Raw genomic sequence first — 18,966 nt, 5'->3', positions numbered from 1 at the left:
CCATCGACGCGCAAGTCGCCGAAGTGGGATCAACTGTAAAGACTTGCACCAGGCGAATGGTCTACCCAACGGAAGGCCCTAATGGTTCAAATGGCTCTGAGTACTATGGGACTTAACTTCTGAGGTCATCAGTCCCCTAGAACTTAGAACTACTTAAACCTAACTAACCTAAGGACATCACACACATCCATGCCCGAGGCAGGATTCGAACCTGCGACCGTAGCAGTCGCGCGGCTCCAGACTGTAGCGCCATGAACCGCTCGGCCACCCCGGCCGGCCGGGAGGCCCTAACCACACGGCATTTCCATTTCCATTACTAACTCTATCTGCTACATATTTTGCACACAGTATTCACACATGTCACTACATGTGCCACCAAATTTATGCCACTGTACGATAGATAGGCCTAGAGGTATAACCGTCATAACCATTGAGATGCGTCAGAAACTGACGCGTCAGACCTGACGTTTTGTTTTATTGCTTCTTTACCGCTAAAAAATATTCGCAACACATTTCGCAAACGTATTGAAAAAAGTTTACAAAACCACGTGCGTCTACGATTGCAATGCTATGTCAAAATTTTAAATCAGTCGGTAAAGAAATTCCTGAGATTTGGGATTAGGAACATTTACGTTTTCTATTCGTTTGTTCTCAACAGCAAATCTCGGAAAGGTATTGATCGATTGATTCGAAATTTTCACACAATGTTGCTTTCTCATACGGGCGTGTACCTACTTTTATAGTATCAGCAAGGGGACAATCACTACAAGGCTGTGGAACAAATTTGAAAAATAGATGCTTCTCACATGGACAACAGAATGTGGCTTGCTCATGCGTCGGGAAAGCATCTGACGTATTCGTGTACCTACCACATGGAACAACCAAAAATACGAGTATTATGTACCCAAAAACAATTCAATAAACAGATTATAAAACCAAACACTTTTTTCTTTCTGTCGCCTTGCAACGCGTGCCTGGTACAGCCCTATAAAACAATGTGTTGTTAAAGTCAAATAAGTTATGTTATTTTTCATAACAAGACATCAATTTTGAAGAAAGGTAGACTCACTGGAAGAATGATCACACTAATTACTTCGCGTGAGTAGCCCTCAGTACGTAAGAGTAACGTTAAATTAAGCTAAACAAAAGATAAGTCTGGGGGGTTATGTAACTTAGCCAGAAAAGGGAAGTGTCGATAACAAAAATCTTCATTGGAATTACCTTAGTTTAAAATGCCAAGTAAACTTTAATATTAATCTTCTGGCAAAATTTCTTGGATTATGAAGTTGTCAAAAAGTTATAAAGAATGGCTCATCATTGTCTTAGTATCGCTTATGGCTCAGTTGAGTGTCAAATTTTTCTGTGTAGTAATTTCTGTGCTTCGCTCTGCATTATAATGGTGGAGACTGGATTTAAATTTATCTGCAAGCTGGAATCTATCATTGCAAAATTTATCAGTTTATCTGTCATACGAGCAATGAATAATTTTTTTTACAGTTAAAAAACTTGGGCCTGTTTATTGATCATGGAAGGTAATTATTAAATTATTATTGTTCCGATGACATCAGTTTCATCGCTAGGATTTGGTTATACGTTTTGAGTTGTTTTTCCAACAAAATAGCCTGCTAAACGTTGTTATAAATGCTACTTTTTCAAAAGTCAGTTAATGTTATGATGATAATCTGATGTTTACGTTGCAGCAGACGAGAATGTCATCTCGTTAGTGTCATTCTCAATCAGGCAGCGAACCAACAAGTCTCCTAAAATGAAATTCGTCTTCCAAACCGCCACACGTAGGAAGCACAATTCTCTACCACTTGTAACAAACACAGTCCAGTGTCGAGAAGTACGGCTACGTGCCGTTGCTTACAACGCAATAAGAATCAGAATTTTGTGCTTAGAATGGCTAGTCATATTTGCTCTTTCTCTTTGATAAACGTGTTACAGTACTTTGCGAGCAGCACGAAACAGCAATCACAAGTCTGACCGACAGTGAAGAAGCTACGAATAGAATCAATTTTGCGCAAGTTGGCGAACTAATGACAAAAGCATGTGGTATTTCAAAACCGACCTCATACGGTATTAACAGTGCGGATTCTCCAGATATGACCACGTATTTTGTTTCTCCAAGGAAGGAACGCAAACGAAACGGAAATCTACGGAATTTGATGATTTTAACAAAACATTGTGCGTGGAATTGTACTGGTTTACGACAACAGAGGAGAGTATCTGGTGACTAGAATAATACAGAGTGAGCTCCGTGAAAAAATTAATTGTTCTGAAGTTAATTATTCTGGCTCAGAGACCTGCCTTTTTTTGTCACTGGGTTTTCGATTACTGTGTAATTATGGACGAAAATGTTTCATGAAATAAAGAGACATTGCAGCAACAAGCGCGAAGTTTTTGTGTATAATGCACTTATCGCGTGCTGTGTACAACAAATTTCTTGCATACTTCGACAAAATTTGGGTCTCACAAAACCATACCAACAAGTGTATTGTACTCGACTTCAATGGAAATAGTGGCCTCAAAGTACGTCCACTCACTTTCTACAGCGCGTATCGGCGTTTTAGGTGATGGGTGCAATGAAGTGTTTGCAACAGCTGAAAATGAATAATTTTCAGGAGGCACAAAATATTCTCGGTCCCAATTAGCCGTGCCGTTGGATCGACAATCTTGGTGGCAGAATACTAATAAGTCTTATAGTTTGACCGAAAGCTGCCACAACGTTACTACATCATTCCATGCAGGTGGGGCGTGTTGGTTACAGTTCCGTCCTCATGGTGGCTTATTCTGAGCACAGAAGTAGGTCATTCCTAGAAATGATAAATGGCGCCGACAGACGATGGTTACGTTTAACCCTACTGGAACTCTCTGGGTGACAATCGTAAAACAGGTTGGACGGAGGACGTTCACGTGTAGCTATCTCCCATGTTTCGCACTCTGAGGAAGGTCGAGTCAATGGCACGAGCGACTTGGGACCGTCAGAACGACAGCTGACAGTTGGCTGTATAGTGAAATGCTGTCAAATAATAGCTGCACAAATATGCAGCCAGGTGTTGATAAGACTTCAAAGTGGGCAATTTGCTTTAATTGTTTAGAAATGTAAAATTGTGCACTTCACAAAACGAAATAAAAACATAAGATCCTATGGCTATCATATCAGTGAGTCGCAGTTGGACTGTGACTCCGACCAATACCTGGATGTGACACTGTAGGTACATGAAATGGAATGATCACATACGTTCAGTCGTGGGTAAAGTAGGTGGTAGACTTTGGATCGGTGGTAGAATACTGGGAAAGAAATCAGTCTACAAAGGAGATTTCTTGCTTACAAATCACCCCCTCGACCTATGCTCAAGCGTATGGGTCCCGTACAAAATAGGACTAACAGGGGATATTGAACGTATACAGAGAAGGGCAGCACGAATCGTCACAGGTTTGTTTGGCCTGTGGGAGAGTGTCACAGAGATACTGAAGGAACTGAACTGGCAGACTCTTAAAGGCAGGAGTAAACTATCCCGAGAAAGCCTACTTGCAAAGTTTCAGGAAGCGGCTTTGAATGATGACTCTGGGAATACGAGGTGTGACTGGAAAGTTTTAAGAATGGATCCGCTACTGCTTTCCGATTTGGCAGGCAGGTACATAGAGGGTGGGGAGTGACTCATTGCCTTGTCCTTGAACGCCCTCTGACAGGAAACTGCGTTTCCTCTATTCAGTTCGTTGTGGCAGCTTGGTGAGTGCAGGTCTGATAGGGCTTGTTGCCAGATTCTGTCTACATGAAAATGGATGTAGAAACGGAGCAACGACTAACCGTGAAATTTTGATTTAAAACCGGGAAATCAGCTTCTGAGACTCACAAACTATTAAAAACAGCTTTTGGAGATAATTGTATGAGCCAGTCAAAGGTTTTTGTCTGGTTCAACAGATGTAAAAATGGCCGCGAATCATTTGAAGATGAGCCACAGTCCGGTCGTCCTTCCACCTCAAAAACGAATGAAAATGTTGTGAAAGATCGCGAATTAGTGCGCTCTGATCGTAGACTTACAATTAGGGAGATGGCTGATGAACTTAATTTATGTTTCTATGCAGTTCAGGCAATTTTAACTGAAGAACTGAACATGCGTCGAGTGTCTGCAAAATTCATTCCTGAAGCGTTGTCAAGTGACCAGAGACAATACCGACTTGAAGTGTGCCAAGAACTGATTAATCGGATTAAAAATGACCCAGATTTGTTAAATAGGGTAATTGCAGGTGACGAATCGTGGGTATATGGATATGATCCTCAAACCAAAGTGAAGTCTTCGCAGTTGAAGACTCCAGGTTCACCACGGCCGAGAAAATCACGGCAAAGTCAGTCGAAGGTGAAGACAATGTTGGTGATTTTTTTCGATTCTACAGTTGTTGTGCATCATGAATTTACCCCTGGAGGACAGACAATTAACCAGGAATATTACAAATGTGTCCTTGAGCGTTTGCACGAAAAGTTGCGGAAGAAGAGGACTGCATTGTGTTTTAAGACAGAAGTTGGGTGCTATACCACGACAATGCTCCAGCTCATCGTGCCTTCTCCATTGCTGAATTTTTGACTAAATTCAAAATTCCTGTGCTTCCACAACCGTCATATTCCCCTGATTTGACTACTGCGGACTTCTAGCTGTTTCCTAAACTGAAATTTTCACTGAAAGGGAAGCGATTTCACTCGATAGAAGACATCCAGGCAAATATGGAGAGCGTCCTTAACACGCTTCAGGAAAATAATTTCCAGGAATGTTTCCAAAAGTGAAAACATCCTCGGAGTCGGTGTGTTCAGCCAGAAGGGGACTATTTTTGAAGGAGGTGCATCACAGTAGGATGCAAGTACCACTACTGTACAATTACAAGTCCATTCTTAAAACTTTCCAATCACACCTAGGTATTGAAATGGAATGATCACATACGCTCAGTCGTGGGTAAAACAGGTGGTAGACTTTGGTTCGGTGGTGGAAAACGGGGGAAAAGTAAGCAGTGCACAAAGGAGATTTCCTGCTTACAAATCACTCGTACGACCCTTCCTAGAATATTGCTCAAGTGTATGGGACCCGTACCAAATAGGTCTAACAGGGGATATTGAACGTATACAGAGAAGGGCAGCACGAATCTTCACAGGTTTGTTTGACCGGTGGGAGAGTGTTTCAGAGATACTGAAGGAACTGAACTGGCAGACTGTTAAAAAGACAGAAGTAAACTATCCCGAGAAAGCCTACTTGCAAAGTTTCAGGAAGCGGCTTTGAATGATGACTCTGGGAATACTACCACCCCCTACGTGTCGCTCACATAGGTATCGTGAGGATAAAATTAAGATAATTACCGCACGAACAGAGGCATTTAAACAGTCATTCTTCCCGCGGTCCATACATGAGTGGAATGGGAAGAAACCCTTATAACCGGTACAATGGGACGCACCCTCTGCCGTGCACTTCACAATGGTTTGCAGAGTGTAGATGTAGGTGTAGTGGAATGACCGCATAACGAGTGGTGACAACTGCCATCTGTGTACCTCATTAGAAAACATTGAGTGACAATTATCGAGCATTTCGCTCTCACATCAGTACATCGCCGAAAGAGCCAGCCTTCAGGAATTGTGAAACGAACCCTGATGTCCAGGGCCGTGTGCTACAAAGAGCGCAGATTCCCCACGAGATGGGGAAACTCACAGGCGTCTGTTGTGCTGAATGTGGCCTAAACGCTGTAGTGTGCGAGTGAGACAGACGAGAACCTACGTCACAGGGAAGCAGCTTCTAAAGCTGTCTGTGGCCAAGGTGACGTAGCAGTGTTAAATATGGCGGATCTAAGATCGGCCTAAAGGTAACGTTTATGAAAACTGTTTAATTCTGCAGTAATTCAGGAATGAAGTCACAGTAATTTTAATGTGACATCCTTGATACATTTTCATGGTAATCTCAATAAAATTTGAATGTTGTTCATATCTATAATAGTTTAGGATTCACTGTTAAAGTGAAATTAACAAAATGAGATTTTCACTCTGCAGCGGAGTGTGCGCTGATATGAAACTTCCTGGCAGATTAAAACTGTGTGCCCGACCGAGACTCGAACTCGGGACCTTTGCCTTTCGCGGGCAAGTGCTCTACCAACTGAGCTACCGAAGCACGACTCACGTCCGGTACCCACAGCTTTACTTCTGCCAGTATCTCGTCTCCTACCTTCCAAACTTTACAGAAGCTCTTCTGCGAACCATGCAGAGTGAAAATCTCATTCTGGAAACATCCCCCAGGCTGTGGCTAAGCCATGTCTCCGCTATATCCTTTCTTTCAGGAGTGCTAGTCCTGCAAGGTTCGCAGGAGAGCTTCTGTAAAGTTTGGAAGGTAGGAGACGAGATACTGGCAGAAGTAAAGCTGTGAGGACGGGGCGTGAGTCGTGCTTCGGTAGCTCAGTTGGTAGAGCACTTGCCCGCGAAAGGCAAAGGTCCCGAGTTCGAGTCTCGGTCGGGCACACAGTTTTAATCTGCCAGGAAGTTTCGTTTGAAATTAACAAGTTTTGTAACAAAGACGTTATTGCTAAAATCTGAACGCTTTGGTGGATCTTAACGATAGACATTTCATATAGAAGCGTATCATTAAAATGACAAACCTTGTAAATATCAACTCTGTAACTTTATTTGTTTAAAAGTTATGGTCAGTTTAAATTATCATTATTTTCAGTTAAGAATCAGATCATCATTTCCTCCACACAAAACACATTGAACGATAAGAACATGACAACTTATTGAATCATTAGGTAACAGAATATTTCTTGTATAGTTTAATGCGTAGTAGTTACTTTTGTTCTTTATTTATTTATCAGAAGTCACATTGGTGCAAGGCAACTGGCCGTGACATTCAAAGTTAAGAAGGAAATTGTATTGGTTTTATGTAAAAGAATTTAACATTTATTAGGTAATGGATATTATTGTTTCTTTATTTACAACGTGAAAGTGGTTAAGATTTGATTATTTAAATATGTTAAAATGTAAAATAATGTAGAATAAGCTGTAGCCAATCAGATTGATGGCTTCAGGAAAGGGAACTGCCGTAGTCAGTTGAGTGAAGATATTCGTCGCGCGGGATAACGCAGCCGGGTAAGGGCAGAGAGGCACAGTTGGGATTGAGACGCGAAAACGGACAGACGGTCTTTAGGCAGCTAGTTAGTGAAACGACCTAGAAAATTTCGCGTTGTGTGGTATCGTGGGACTTAGTCTCTGAGCGGTGAGCGGCCACGCGCCTGGTGTGAACTTTTCGCATAGTTAACGAAGTGGAGTATTGGACTTGTGTTTCTCGATGAGATTGGCAATGACCGAACTGTGTCAAATGGATATGCGATCGAGTGTAATAGTAACTCTAAATACGAGCATTTTCCATATTAGTTTGCTTCCTGAATGAACATTATTCTAATCAAATCGCAACTGTGTGGCCTATATCATTTATGGGTCTTTAATGTAGTTCTCGATATTAGTATTACTGTTATTATATATTGTGTTAACTTTGTATTTCGCAAACTTGCCATCAGCCAGACAATTTAACCAAAGGGTCACAAGTGTCTAATTTAGGACGTGTACTGCGACACGTCCGGTTCAACCCCTAGACGAGTTTGAGTCAAGAGGAACCGCACGTGAGCCCGAACATCTTTAGGGTGTTAGCTCGCATGAGACACCGGTACTCACTTCCACGCTGAGGGGTCATCTGACACTTTAGTGCATTACGCAGTCAACAGATGTGCACTGCAGGAAAACAAGTAGACACCTTAGCCACAGGAAAGCTACACACAGGGTTCGGTATCTGCACAACGACAGAAAAAGTTGCGTTCTGAATAGCCTCGTCCACCGTCATAAACTCGTCTAAGACGCTGAAAATCTACTATTAGAACCGATTAAGGGATTAGTGAACACAGGGTTGACGTAGCGAGACTGTATGTTGTAATCCCCAAATCCTCGAAAAATAAGCGAAAAATATACCTATTGGAAAAAAGCAGATAAAAATTCACTTCGCGGCTTCCTGAGAGACAATCTTCACTCATTCCAAATTAATAATGTAAGTGTAGACCAGATGTGCCTTAAATTCAAAGAAATAGTATCGGCAGCAGTTGAGAGATTTATACCAAATAAACTAACAAACGACGGAGCTGATCCTCCTTGGTACACAAAACGGGTTAGAACACTGTTGCAGAAACAACGAAACAAACATGACAAATTTAAACAGACGCAAAATCCCCGAGATTGGCGATCCTTTACAGAAGCTCGAAATTTAGCGCGGAGTTCAATGTGAGACGCCTGTAACAGTTTCGACAACGAAACTTTGTCTCGAAACCTGGCACAATATGTAAGCTGCAAGAAAAAATCAATGGCTTCTCTGCGCGATAGCAATGGAGATACTATCGAAGACAGAGCTGCGAAAGCAAAGTTACTAAACACAGCCTTCCGAAATGCCTTCACAAAAGAAGACGAAGTAAATATTCCAGAATTCGAATCGAGAACAGCTGCCAACATGAGTAACGTAGAAGTAAATATCCTCGGAGTACCGAAGCAACTCAAATCACTTAATAAAAGCAAGTCTTCCGGTCCAGACTGTATACCAATTAGGTTCCTTTCCGAGTATGCTGATGCATTATCACCATAAATAACAATCATATACAACCGTAAGCTCGACGAAAGATCCGTACCCAAAGACTGGAAAGTTGCACAGGTCACACCAATATTCAAGAAAGGTAGTAGGAGTAATCCACTAAATTACAGGCCCATATCGTTAACGGCGATATGCAGCAGGATTTTAGAACATATATTCTGTTCGAACATTATGAATTACCTCGAAGAAAACGGTCTATTGACACACAGTCAACATGGGTTTAGAGAACATCATTCCTGTGAAAGACAACTAGCTCTTTATTCACATGAAGTGGTGAGTGCTATTGACAAGGGATTTCAGATCGATTCCGTATTCCTGGATTTCCGGAAGGCTTTTGACACTGTACCACACAAGTGGGTTGTAGTGAAATTGCGTGCTTATGGAATATCGTCTCAGTTATGTGACTGGATTTCTGATTTCCTGTCAGAGAGGTCACAGTTCGTAGTAACTGACGGGAAGTTATCGAGTAAAACACAAGTGATTTCTGGCGTTCCCCAAGGTAATGTTGTGGGCCCTTTGCTGTTCCTTATCTATACAGGGTGTTACAAAAAGGTACGGCCAAACTTTCAGGAAACATTCTTCACACACAAAGAAAGAAAATATGTTATGTGGACATGTGTCCGGAAACGCTTACTTTCCATGTTAGAGCTCATTTTATTACTTCTCCTCAAATCACATTAATCATGGAATGGAAACACACAGCAACAGAACGTACGAGCGTGACTTCAAACACTTTGTTACAGGAAATGTTCAAAATGTCCTCCGTTAGCGAGGATACATGCATCCACCCTCCGTCGCATGGAATCCCTGATGAGCTGATGCAGCCCTGGAGAATGGCGTATTGTATCACAGCCGTCCACAATACGAGCACGAAGAGTCTCTACATTTGGTACCGGGGTTGCGTAGACAAGAGCTTTCAAATGCCCCCATAAATGAAAGTCAAGAGGGTTGGGGTCAGGAGAGCGTGGAGGCCACGGAATTGGTCCGCCTCTACCAATCTGTCGGTCACCGAATCTGTTGTTGAGAAGCGTACGAACACTTCGACTGAAATGTGCAGGAGCCCCATCGTGCATGAACCACATGTTGTGTCGTACTTGTAAAGGCACATGTTCTAGCAGCACAGGTAGAGTATCCCGTATGAAATCACGATAACGTGCTCCATTGAGCGTAGGTGGAAGAACATGGGGCCCAATCAAGACATCACCAACAATGCCTGCCCAAACGTTCACAGAAAATCTGTGTTGATGATGTGATTGCACAATTGCGTGCGGATTCTAGTCAGCCCACACATGTTGATTGTGAAAATATACAATTTGATCACGTTGGAATGAAGCCTCATCCGTAAAGGGAACATTTGCACTGAAATGAGGATTGACACATTGTTGGATGAACCATTCGCAGAAGTGTACCCGTGGAGGCCAATCAGCTGCTGATAGTGCCTGCACACGCTGTACATGGTACAGAAACAACTGGTTCTCCCGTAGCACTCTCCATACAGTGACGTGGTCAATGTTACCTGGTAGAGCAGCAACTTCTCTGACGCTGACATTAGGGTTATCATCAACTGCACGAAGAATTGCCTCGTCCATTGCAGGTGTCCTCGTCGTTCTAGGTCTTCCCCAGTCGCGAGTCATAGGCTGGAATGTTCCGTGCTCCCTAAGACGCCGATCAATTGCTTCGCACATCTTCCTGTCGGGACACCTTCGTTCTGGAAATCTGTCTCGATACAAACGTACCGCGCCACGTGCTAATCCATACATCAAATGGGCATCTGCCAACTCCGCATTTGTAAACATTGCACTGACTGCAAAACCACGTTCGTGATTAACACTAACCTGTTGATGTTACGTACAGATGTGCTTGATACTAGTACTGTAGCGCAATGAGTCACATGTCAACACAAGCACCGAAGTCAACTTTACCTTCCTTCAATTGGGCCAAGTGGCGGTGAATCGAGGAAGTACAATACATACTGACGAAACTAAAATGAGCTCTAACATGGAAATTAAGCGTTTCCGGACACATGTCCACATAACATCTTTTCTTTATTTGTGTGTGAGGAATGTTTCCTGAAAGTTTGGCCGTACCTTTTTGTAACACCCTGTATATTTGGAAGTGTGTGTGTGTGTGTGTGTGTGTGTGTGTCATGTTACAAGTTTTCCTTGTGTAGTGGATGTGACACAGCTGGAAACTATATTTGCGTACCACTGCCATTAAAACAGGGGATACATGTGTTTAGAGACAAGTTGACACCATAATCCAATAATTTTCTTTTACCAGTAAAAGGATTTTCTGTCTTTAGAAACTTTAATACGTTGTAAAATGTATGTGTTTCATTTCTAAATAAATTCTGAATTTCGAATTTCTTAATTTGATTTATTTCTACAGAGTTTTTGTCATTTTATGTGCTATGCTGTATGATAAGATACCCCTCGGGGTAATACCGTGCAATGTAACACTGTTGTAAAACAGCTGTAGGAACGTAAATCGATGTAATATAGCAAATATGAAGCCATAAACGTGTGGGGGGGCATTGATCTCTTGCCGAAAAAAAGGTGTTGAGCATTGCAATCGAGTTCGAAAAATACGAAATATTTGAGAAATGGCTTACGTGCACGGTATTTCCCCGCTCTCCTCTACGTATGCCCCTAGTTGTTTTGAACGGTGTGCGGCCCACCTGCAGGCGTCGCTGGTGCAGCAGGTGGGAGGCGCAGGGCTGCGGCGTGCGCACGCCGCGCACGGCCGAGCCCCGGTGCGCCACCGAGTGGTGCGGCGTCGACGTCTGCGACGCCTCGGCCGCCGCCGCCGCCGCCGCCGGCTGCAGGTAGCGCGACGCGGGCTCGATGTACAGCACGTCGTCCCCGTCCGCCGGCGTCCACACGTGGCCGTCGAACAGCCCGTCCGCCGTCGCGACGCCCCTCACCACCGCACTCTCGTCACCTGCGCAGGCACGCCGCAAACACCGCCTCCGTCACACTGCGCTACAGCTGGTCGCAAAACATAGATGATATCGATACATGACACTTTTTCCCAAAAATATCGATAAATAGGGTTCAGGTCAGGACTCTGTGCAGGCCAGTTCATTACAGGGATGTCGCTGTCGTGTAACCACGCCGCCACACGCCGTGCTTGATCGTGTTGATAGGTGTAATTTCCATCCCCGAATTGCTCTTCAACAGTGGGAAGCAACAAGGTACTTAAAACATCAATGTAGGCCTGGCTGTGACAGTGCCACAAAACAAAAAGGGGTGCAAGCCCCCTGCATGAGAAACACGACCACACCATAACTCCACCACCTCTGACTTTTACTGTTGGCGCTACACACGCTGGCAGATGATGTTCACCGTGCATTCGCCGTACCCTCACCCTGCATTCGGATCTCCATCGGATCACTACATTGTGTACAGTGATTTGTCGCCGGCCGAAGTGGCCGTGCGGTTAAAGGCGCTGCAGTCTGGAACCGCAAGACCGCTACGGTCGCAGGTTCGAATCCTGCCTCGGGCATGGATGTTTGTGATGTCCTTAGGTTAGTTAGGTTTAACTAGTTCTAAGTTCTAGGGGACTAATGACCTCAGCAGTTGAGTCCCATAGTGCTCAGAGCCATTTGAACCATTTTTTGTGATTTGTCACTCCACACAACGTTTTTCCACTGTTCAATCGTACAATGTTTACGCTCTTTACACCAAGCGGGGCGTCGTCTGGCGTTTACCGGCGTGATGTGTGGCTTGTGAACAGCCACTCGACAATGAAATTAAAGTTTTCTCACCCCCCGACTAACTGACCTAGTGCTTACAGTGGATCCCGATGCAGTTTGGAATTCCTGTGTGATGGTCTGGAGAGATGTCTGCGTCTTACACATGACGACCGTCTTCAACTGTTGGCGGTGTCTGTCAGTCAACAGATGAGGTCGGCCTGTACGATTTTGTGCTGTACGTGTCCCTTCACGTTTCCACTTCACTATCCCACCGGTAACAGTGGACCTAGGGATGTTTAGCAGTGTGCAAATCTCGCCTGCAGATGTATGATATAAGTGACACCCAGTCACCTGACCACGTTAGAGCGTCCCATTCTCCTCTCTCACGATATCTAATGACTACTGAAGTCGCTGATATGGAGTACCTGCCAGTAGGTGGCAGCACAATGCACCTAATATGAAAAACGTTTGCTCTTTGGGGGTGTCCGGATACTTTTGATCACATAGTGTACGTAAGTTCTCCTATCCCGTGAGTTCCCTTCTTCTTCCTACGGGGAGAAACCGTTTCCTCGGTTTTATGTTGGGTTGTTTGGGGGAAGAGACCAAATAGCGAGGTCATCGCTCTCATCGGATTAGGGAAGGACGGGGAAGGAAGTCGGCCGTGCCCTTTCAGAGGAACCATCCCAGCATTTGCCTGGAGCGATTTAGGGAAATCAGGGAAAACCTAAATCGGGATGGCCGGACGCGAGATTGAACCGTCGTCCTCCCGAATGCGAGTCCAGTGTGCTAGCCACTGCGCCACCTCGCTCGGTCGTTTCCTCGGGACGCGACTGCAAACGCGTGCTGTCGTCATAATGCCACGTCTGCTGTGTCATTTCGTCCATTTCGGGCGACATTCAGGTAGGTATCCCACAGCCGTCCGTGAAGCCTCCAGCCACTTCTCCGGCCTGGAATCCCACTGGACTGAGCAGAACTGTCAGACTGAGGCGCAGTGATCAGCGAAGACGCGTCTGGAGACGCCCAGGACAGCGGTCGGACACCATGCTGACTGTCGCCAGCTATACTGCCCGACAGACAGGAGTGATAGCCTGGGCTACCGTGTTATCTCTAGCAGGGCCCCGCCCCTTTGGTTGTCATCCATGGCACCCTTTCAGCGCAGCAGTACGTCGTGGACATTCTACGTCCCGCTTCGTTGCCCTTCATGGCGAGCCAGCCCGGGCTTACATATCGGCAAGATAGTGCCCGCCTGCACACGGGGAGAGTTTCTAGTCTTCGCCCGTCCTTGCGAGCAAGGATGCCGGATCTCTACCCAACTGAGAACGTTTAGAGGATTATGAGCAGTGTCCTGCGACCATCTCGATATTTTGACGATCTAACGCACCAATTGGACAAAATCTGGCTTCATATCCCCAACGAGGACATCCAACAACTCTATCAATTGAGTTGTTGTGGAAACCAGCCTTATGCAATTTATATTTCCCCAGACATGTTTCGACACCAATGTGTCATCTTCTGTGGGTTAAATTTTTATTTTCTGTAAAGTACAATATCACATTTTTAATAATTTAACTACTGTAGGCCTAAGAAATACAATATTTGCAATTTGCTTCGTTTTGTTTGGACACTCACCTTAAAATTACATCGCTAATTGAACTGTATTATTATACATCGACTTTAGCGCTCGTTTTCGTCGTTTTTTTTGACAGCATGTCATCTGCAAACTAGCCATGAAGAGAATTATTGCGTATTTGTGGAGAGCTGTTTCGAGGTTAGAGGTTATGTACGTTTCTGCAGTTACATTTTCCGTCCTGTTTCGTGTCCCTGGTTGATGTCTCAATCAGCTACTATTTAGTGCAATGCTTTTACTCAGTTCTTCATAAATTTCCGCCCACTACTTCACCTCACATGCACTTCCACAAAATGTGGCCAAATGTGATCTGAGCAGACACTTCTGACAATACACTCAGTGAGACGTGTCATGTTATTGTCATTGCCCACTTGTTCATCGTTGGTCTTGTGTGTTTTTGTTTTATGGCGGTGATTTTGAATGTGTATGTATGTATGTGTGTGTGTGTGTGTGTGTGTGTGTGTGTGTGTGTGTGTGAGAGAGAGAGAGAGAGAGAGAGAGAGAGAGAGAGAGAGAGAGAGAGGAGGGGTGGAGATGGAAAGAGGGGTGGGGAGAAAACCAAGAAAACAGAAGTTTGTTTCCTGTTATGTTTTCTGTAGGATGTCACCACTGTATAGTTCATTGAGAGTTCCGAACAGTGTTTTATTGCACAGTGTTGTATTTACATTCAGGACTATCTTTCCCTGTATGTGGTAGTTCTCCTCTATTGTGAGTTTTTGATAGAGACTGTTGCTTTCTCTAAGGATCTTAAGATCAGTTTCCATGTTTTCTGGGTGTTGGTTTCCTTGTATTAGATGGTCTGCAAAAGTAGAGTGTGTACTATCACTTCTTAGGGCTCTGAGGTGTTCGGAGTACCTTATTTTGAAATTTCTGCATGTTTGGCCTATGTAGACCGACTGGCATGAACTGCAGGTTAACTGATATATTCCAGGTTTGGAGAATTTGTCTTCAGGGGGGTTCTTAGATCTTAGATTCTTCTGTACTGTGTTATTTGTGCGGAATGATATTTGTAGCACTTGTTTCTTCAGTATGTTTCCCATCATGTGCACGTTTTTGTTGCTGTATGTCAGTGTGTGCCATGCTGTTAGGGTGTTCTTTGTATCTTGTGTTTGCCTGGAGCTGATGTTTTTGGTTCTCTGCTGTGGCTGGAGATTTGTTGATTGTTTGTTCTCTTTTAATTTGTTTTTTAATTTTGTTGTTCAGTTTGTTTATCATTTGCGTGTTGTATCCATTCTCTCTGGCTATTTGGTTGTTGCATTTAGTTCCTGTGTGTAGTTTAGTTTGTCCAGTGGAGTTCTATTGAGCCTGTGTAGCATGTGTCTGAAGCTTGAGAGTTTATGTGCTTGTGGGTGGTTGGAGTTGACGTGGATGGTTGTATTTGTGGCTGTAGGTTTCCTGAAAATTCCAAAATTATGTTTGTTGTTGGTTCTGTGTATGGTAAAGTCTAACAAATTAAGCTTCATTTCCTCTTCTGTTTCAATGGTGAATTTTATTTTTTGGTGAACTGTATTAATGTCTCTGTGTAATTGTTTTATTCGGGTATGTGTTTCATCAATCAAGCAAATGATGTCATCTACATATTGGTATCAGTATATAATCTTGTACTGTTTTGATTGTATGATTTCATTGAATATTTTGTTTTCAATATGGTTTAGAAATATGTCTGCAAGTAGACCACTGATGGGTGAGCCCATTGGTAGGCCATCTTTTTGCAAATAGAACTCTTTATTGAAAGTGAAGCGGTTCTGTTCTGTTATAATCTTTAGGGTGGCTTTTATTTCATCTATGTGTGTACTTGTTATGTCCCCTTGATACTGTAGCTGGATTTTAGCAATGCTGATTGTTTCTTCTACTGGCACATTTGTGTACATGGATATGATGTCAAAAGATACGAGGGTTGCTGTTGATGGTATGTTTAGATCTTTTATCTTTTCTATCAATCAGTTCCAGGCCTGACAATTGCTTTCCTAAGGGCCAGAAGTGGACCGACGCGTTATTTACTTTCTCAGGTTGTGAAGCTCTGCTCTTGAATAAACCACCCAATTTTTTCTGAAAATGTAATCATTTGCTTGCCTTTACATGTACATCACATCTATCGATTTCCATCCCGTTTGGATAATTCGTTCGTTGTCCATCTTTTTTCTTTTTGTTTTAGAGCTGTGCTAATCGCTTATCCCATATAGTTATTGTATGAAACATCACTCGACACTCCGTTTCGTTGTGTGTCATCTTTATTAAACCTGCTTCCAAAATATTGAAATTTGGCAAAATTGTATAAAATTAGTTTGAAGGTGTAACGGCTCCATGTGAGCCGCTACATGGCTTGTTATAAGAGTCACATGCTCAGAACACACCTGAGTGCCCTTCCGACACTCAGCGAATTTGTATCCGGAATTATGTTATTTTATCACTCTTAGTATAGTCTGCAAATGTTGATGCGGGTCGTCTGCTGACGTATGCGTGGGCTGTCTGCTGTGGGTTCTGCGAATTTGGACATGCAGTTTAGCCAACCATTGTATCAATTGGAGTGCGACTGCACTGGACCAGAGAGACATAAGTTCCACGCGCGTTAGCAGGACCCGTTAGGTTGGCAAACAGCAGACTCTCTGAGCCCTTCCGGCCACCGTGTGTGGACCACGGACGAGGGGATGCCATATCGTTTGGTCGTGGGAGCAACTGACTCCATCCTACTTACGACTACGAATCAAGCAGTCACTATCAACGTTGATTAAGGCAGGTGCTCCAAATAAGGCCACTGTAAGACTTTACGATTTTTTGTCGCCAGACTTCTCAGCTGATTGCCTTGAAATTTCGCATGGCTTTAGATTAGCTCTTGAGCTACGAAGAAAAAAAAAATCTGGTCATTCAAAACACATGAAGTATATTCGAAACTGAAATTTCTAAAACGTAGTAAATGGCCTTTTCACAAGAAGATTGGGGTTAAGGTCAGGTCGATATCGATGTTATTAGAGACGTAGAAGCTCATATCCTGTCAAGGGTGGGGAAGGAAACCGGCCATCCCCTTTCAAAGGAACCATCCCGCCATTTGCCTGGAGAGATTTACGGAAATCTCGGAAAACCTAAATCTGGATAGCCGCACGCGGGTTTGAGCCGTAGTCCTCCAGCATGCGAGTCTAGAGTGGCCTGTAATGCAACTCCATGTACCCAATAAGGCCACGTCTAGAGAATGATGAGCTGGACACACTGAAATGCTGAATAAAAAAGTTTACTACATACTAAGAGTAAAGCAGTAAGTAAAATTCAGATTTTCAGACTGAGACTTGAAACGTACTATTTCATACCAGGAGCACAAATAGATCCCAAGATGTCTTTCTTGTGGGCCGCAGCACAGAGTTCATGCGCATACTGTCGACTGATTCGACAGAGAATTATATATTCTAATAAGTTCTCAGTACACGTTAAACAACACCAATATGTAGATGCACCTCGTTTTGAAGTGCTCAGGCCTGCTTGAGAGATTTTCCCCGAAGCGTCCTTATTGGTCTACACACAGCTTTTCAAGTCCACCTCGGTAGCTGTGCGGTCAACAGGTCGGATTGCTAGCTGAAGGGGCCCGCGTTCGATTCCCGACCGGGTTGGAGATTTTCTCCACTTGGGGACCGGATCCTGTGTTGTCCTTAGTTCGTATCGTCACTACTGACGTTTCACTCTTCAGATGGTTGTATAGGCACATGCCGAATAATAATAATAACTTTTCGTTCTTATCAAACATTTTCTGCCATTTCAAACAGACCCATCTTACAATAACTCAATGGTTTCAAATCTACTATAAATATGCTTCAACAGAATCACAGGTTCACTAATTACTCCAGAATTTAGCAAAAACGTGCCTTACTAACTAAGCACAAAAGTTCCAAAACGGAAGATTCACGTTTGCTGCTGAATATCGTAAAACATGGCGCCTTTCTTCTCGTTTGTCACTAGGACGCCATTTCCGGTCACCTAGGTGCTGTCATTCGACGAATTTGACAGGAAGTTTGTAAAATAAAGGGAAGTGGCGTTATTTGGCGCACCTTAATCGAATCGAATTGTGCGGATGCTCCTGAGCAGAAAGGGGATTACCACATTGATAACAAAGGCAAGGACCAAAGTCGACTCAAACTGCGATATATTCTGCATTCAAGACCTATAGAACAACAGAAAACGGATATAAAGTAGTGAAAGAGAGAAGAAATCGCCATTGCCGACACCCCTGTTTCCCGCTCAACATTCGCGCGTTGCGGGTTGCCTTCCTTGTCCCGCAGGCGCTCCTCTGTCAGAGACTGTTGACCCGCCTTGCTCTAGCATCGTACGCTATGAATACGGAACTCACAACAAACAGTTTGTCGACAGGCTAAATGCTAGCAGGCGCCACCAGGGATCACCGTTCATAGGCAGCGTGCACAACAGCAACGACGGCACTGCTAGTGCCACAACTACAGCGAAACCGAAGCTTCTTTTATCACGAATATTAGTATTTCCATTCGATTAATAATTAAACATAGATATATCACGAGTCAGAATTTGTTAATTGATGCCGGCCACTGTGACCGAGCGGTTCTAGGCACTTCAATCTGAAACCGCGCGGCCGCTACGGTCGCAGGTTCGAATCCTGCCTCGGGCATGGATGTGTGTGATGTCCTTAGGTTAGTTAGGTTTAAGTAGTTCTAAGTTGTAGGGGACTGATGACCTCAGATGTTAAGTCCCATAGTGCTCAGAGCCATTTGAACAATTTTGTTAATTGATATTTAAATTTGATAAATACAACTCAACTAAAAATAAAAATAAAATGTTGGTAACGGCCTGCACTGTTACTGGAGCAGAATTGTCTTCAGTGGTGAATCCCGCTTCAGACTAAGCCCCGATTACCAGCGATGTCGTGTTTGGAGGCGCTCCAGACGGCGGGGCAGCAGCAACCCGACTGTCTGCCGACAGAAATGTTTGTCTGGTGTGGGATTTCTTCTCACAGCAGGATCGCTTTGGTTGTC

At 43.8% G+C, this 18,966-nt stretch overlaps 1 protein-coding gene across 1 annotated transcript in view; it reads right to left on the bottom strand.

Moving 5' to 3' along the window:
• Positions 1 to 18,966, bottom strand: part of LOC124718750 — a 138,281-nt gene that overhangs the window by 98,757 nt on the left and 20,558 nt on the right. The window contains exon 3 of the mRNA XM_047244364.1: positions 11,269 to 11,597. Coding sequence (XP_047100320.1) covers positions 11,269 to 11,597 — 329 coding nt within the window. The remainder of the gene's footprint in view (positions 1 to 11,268; positions 11,598 to 18,966) is intronic.

This window comes from Schistocerca piceifrons, chromosome 10, assembly GCF_021461385.2.
Source record: "Schistocerca piceifrons isolate TAMUIC-IGC-003096 chromosome 10, iqSchPice1.1, whole genome shotgun sequence".
Classification (NCBI taxonomy): Eukaryota; Metazoa; Arthropoda; class Insecta; order Orthoptera; family Acrididae; genus Schistocerca; species Schistocerca piceifrons.
This window is presented reverse-complemented; position numbering and strand designations above follow the sequence as displayed.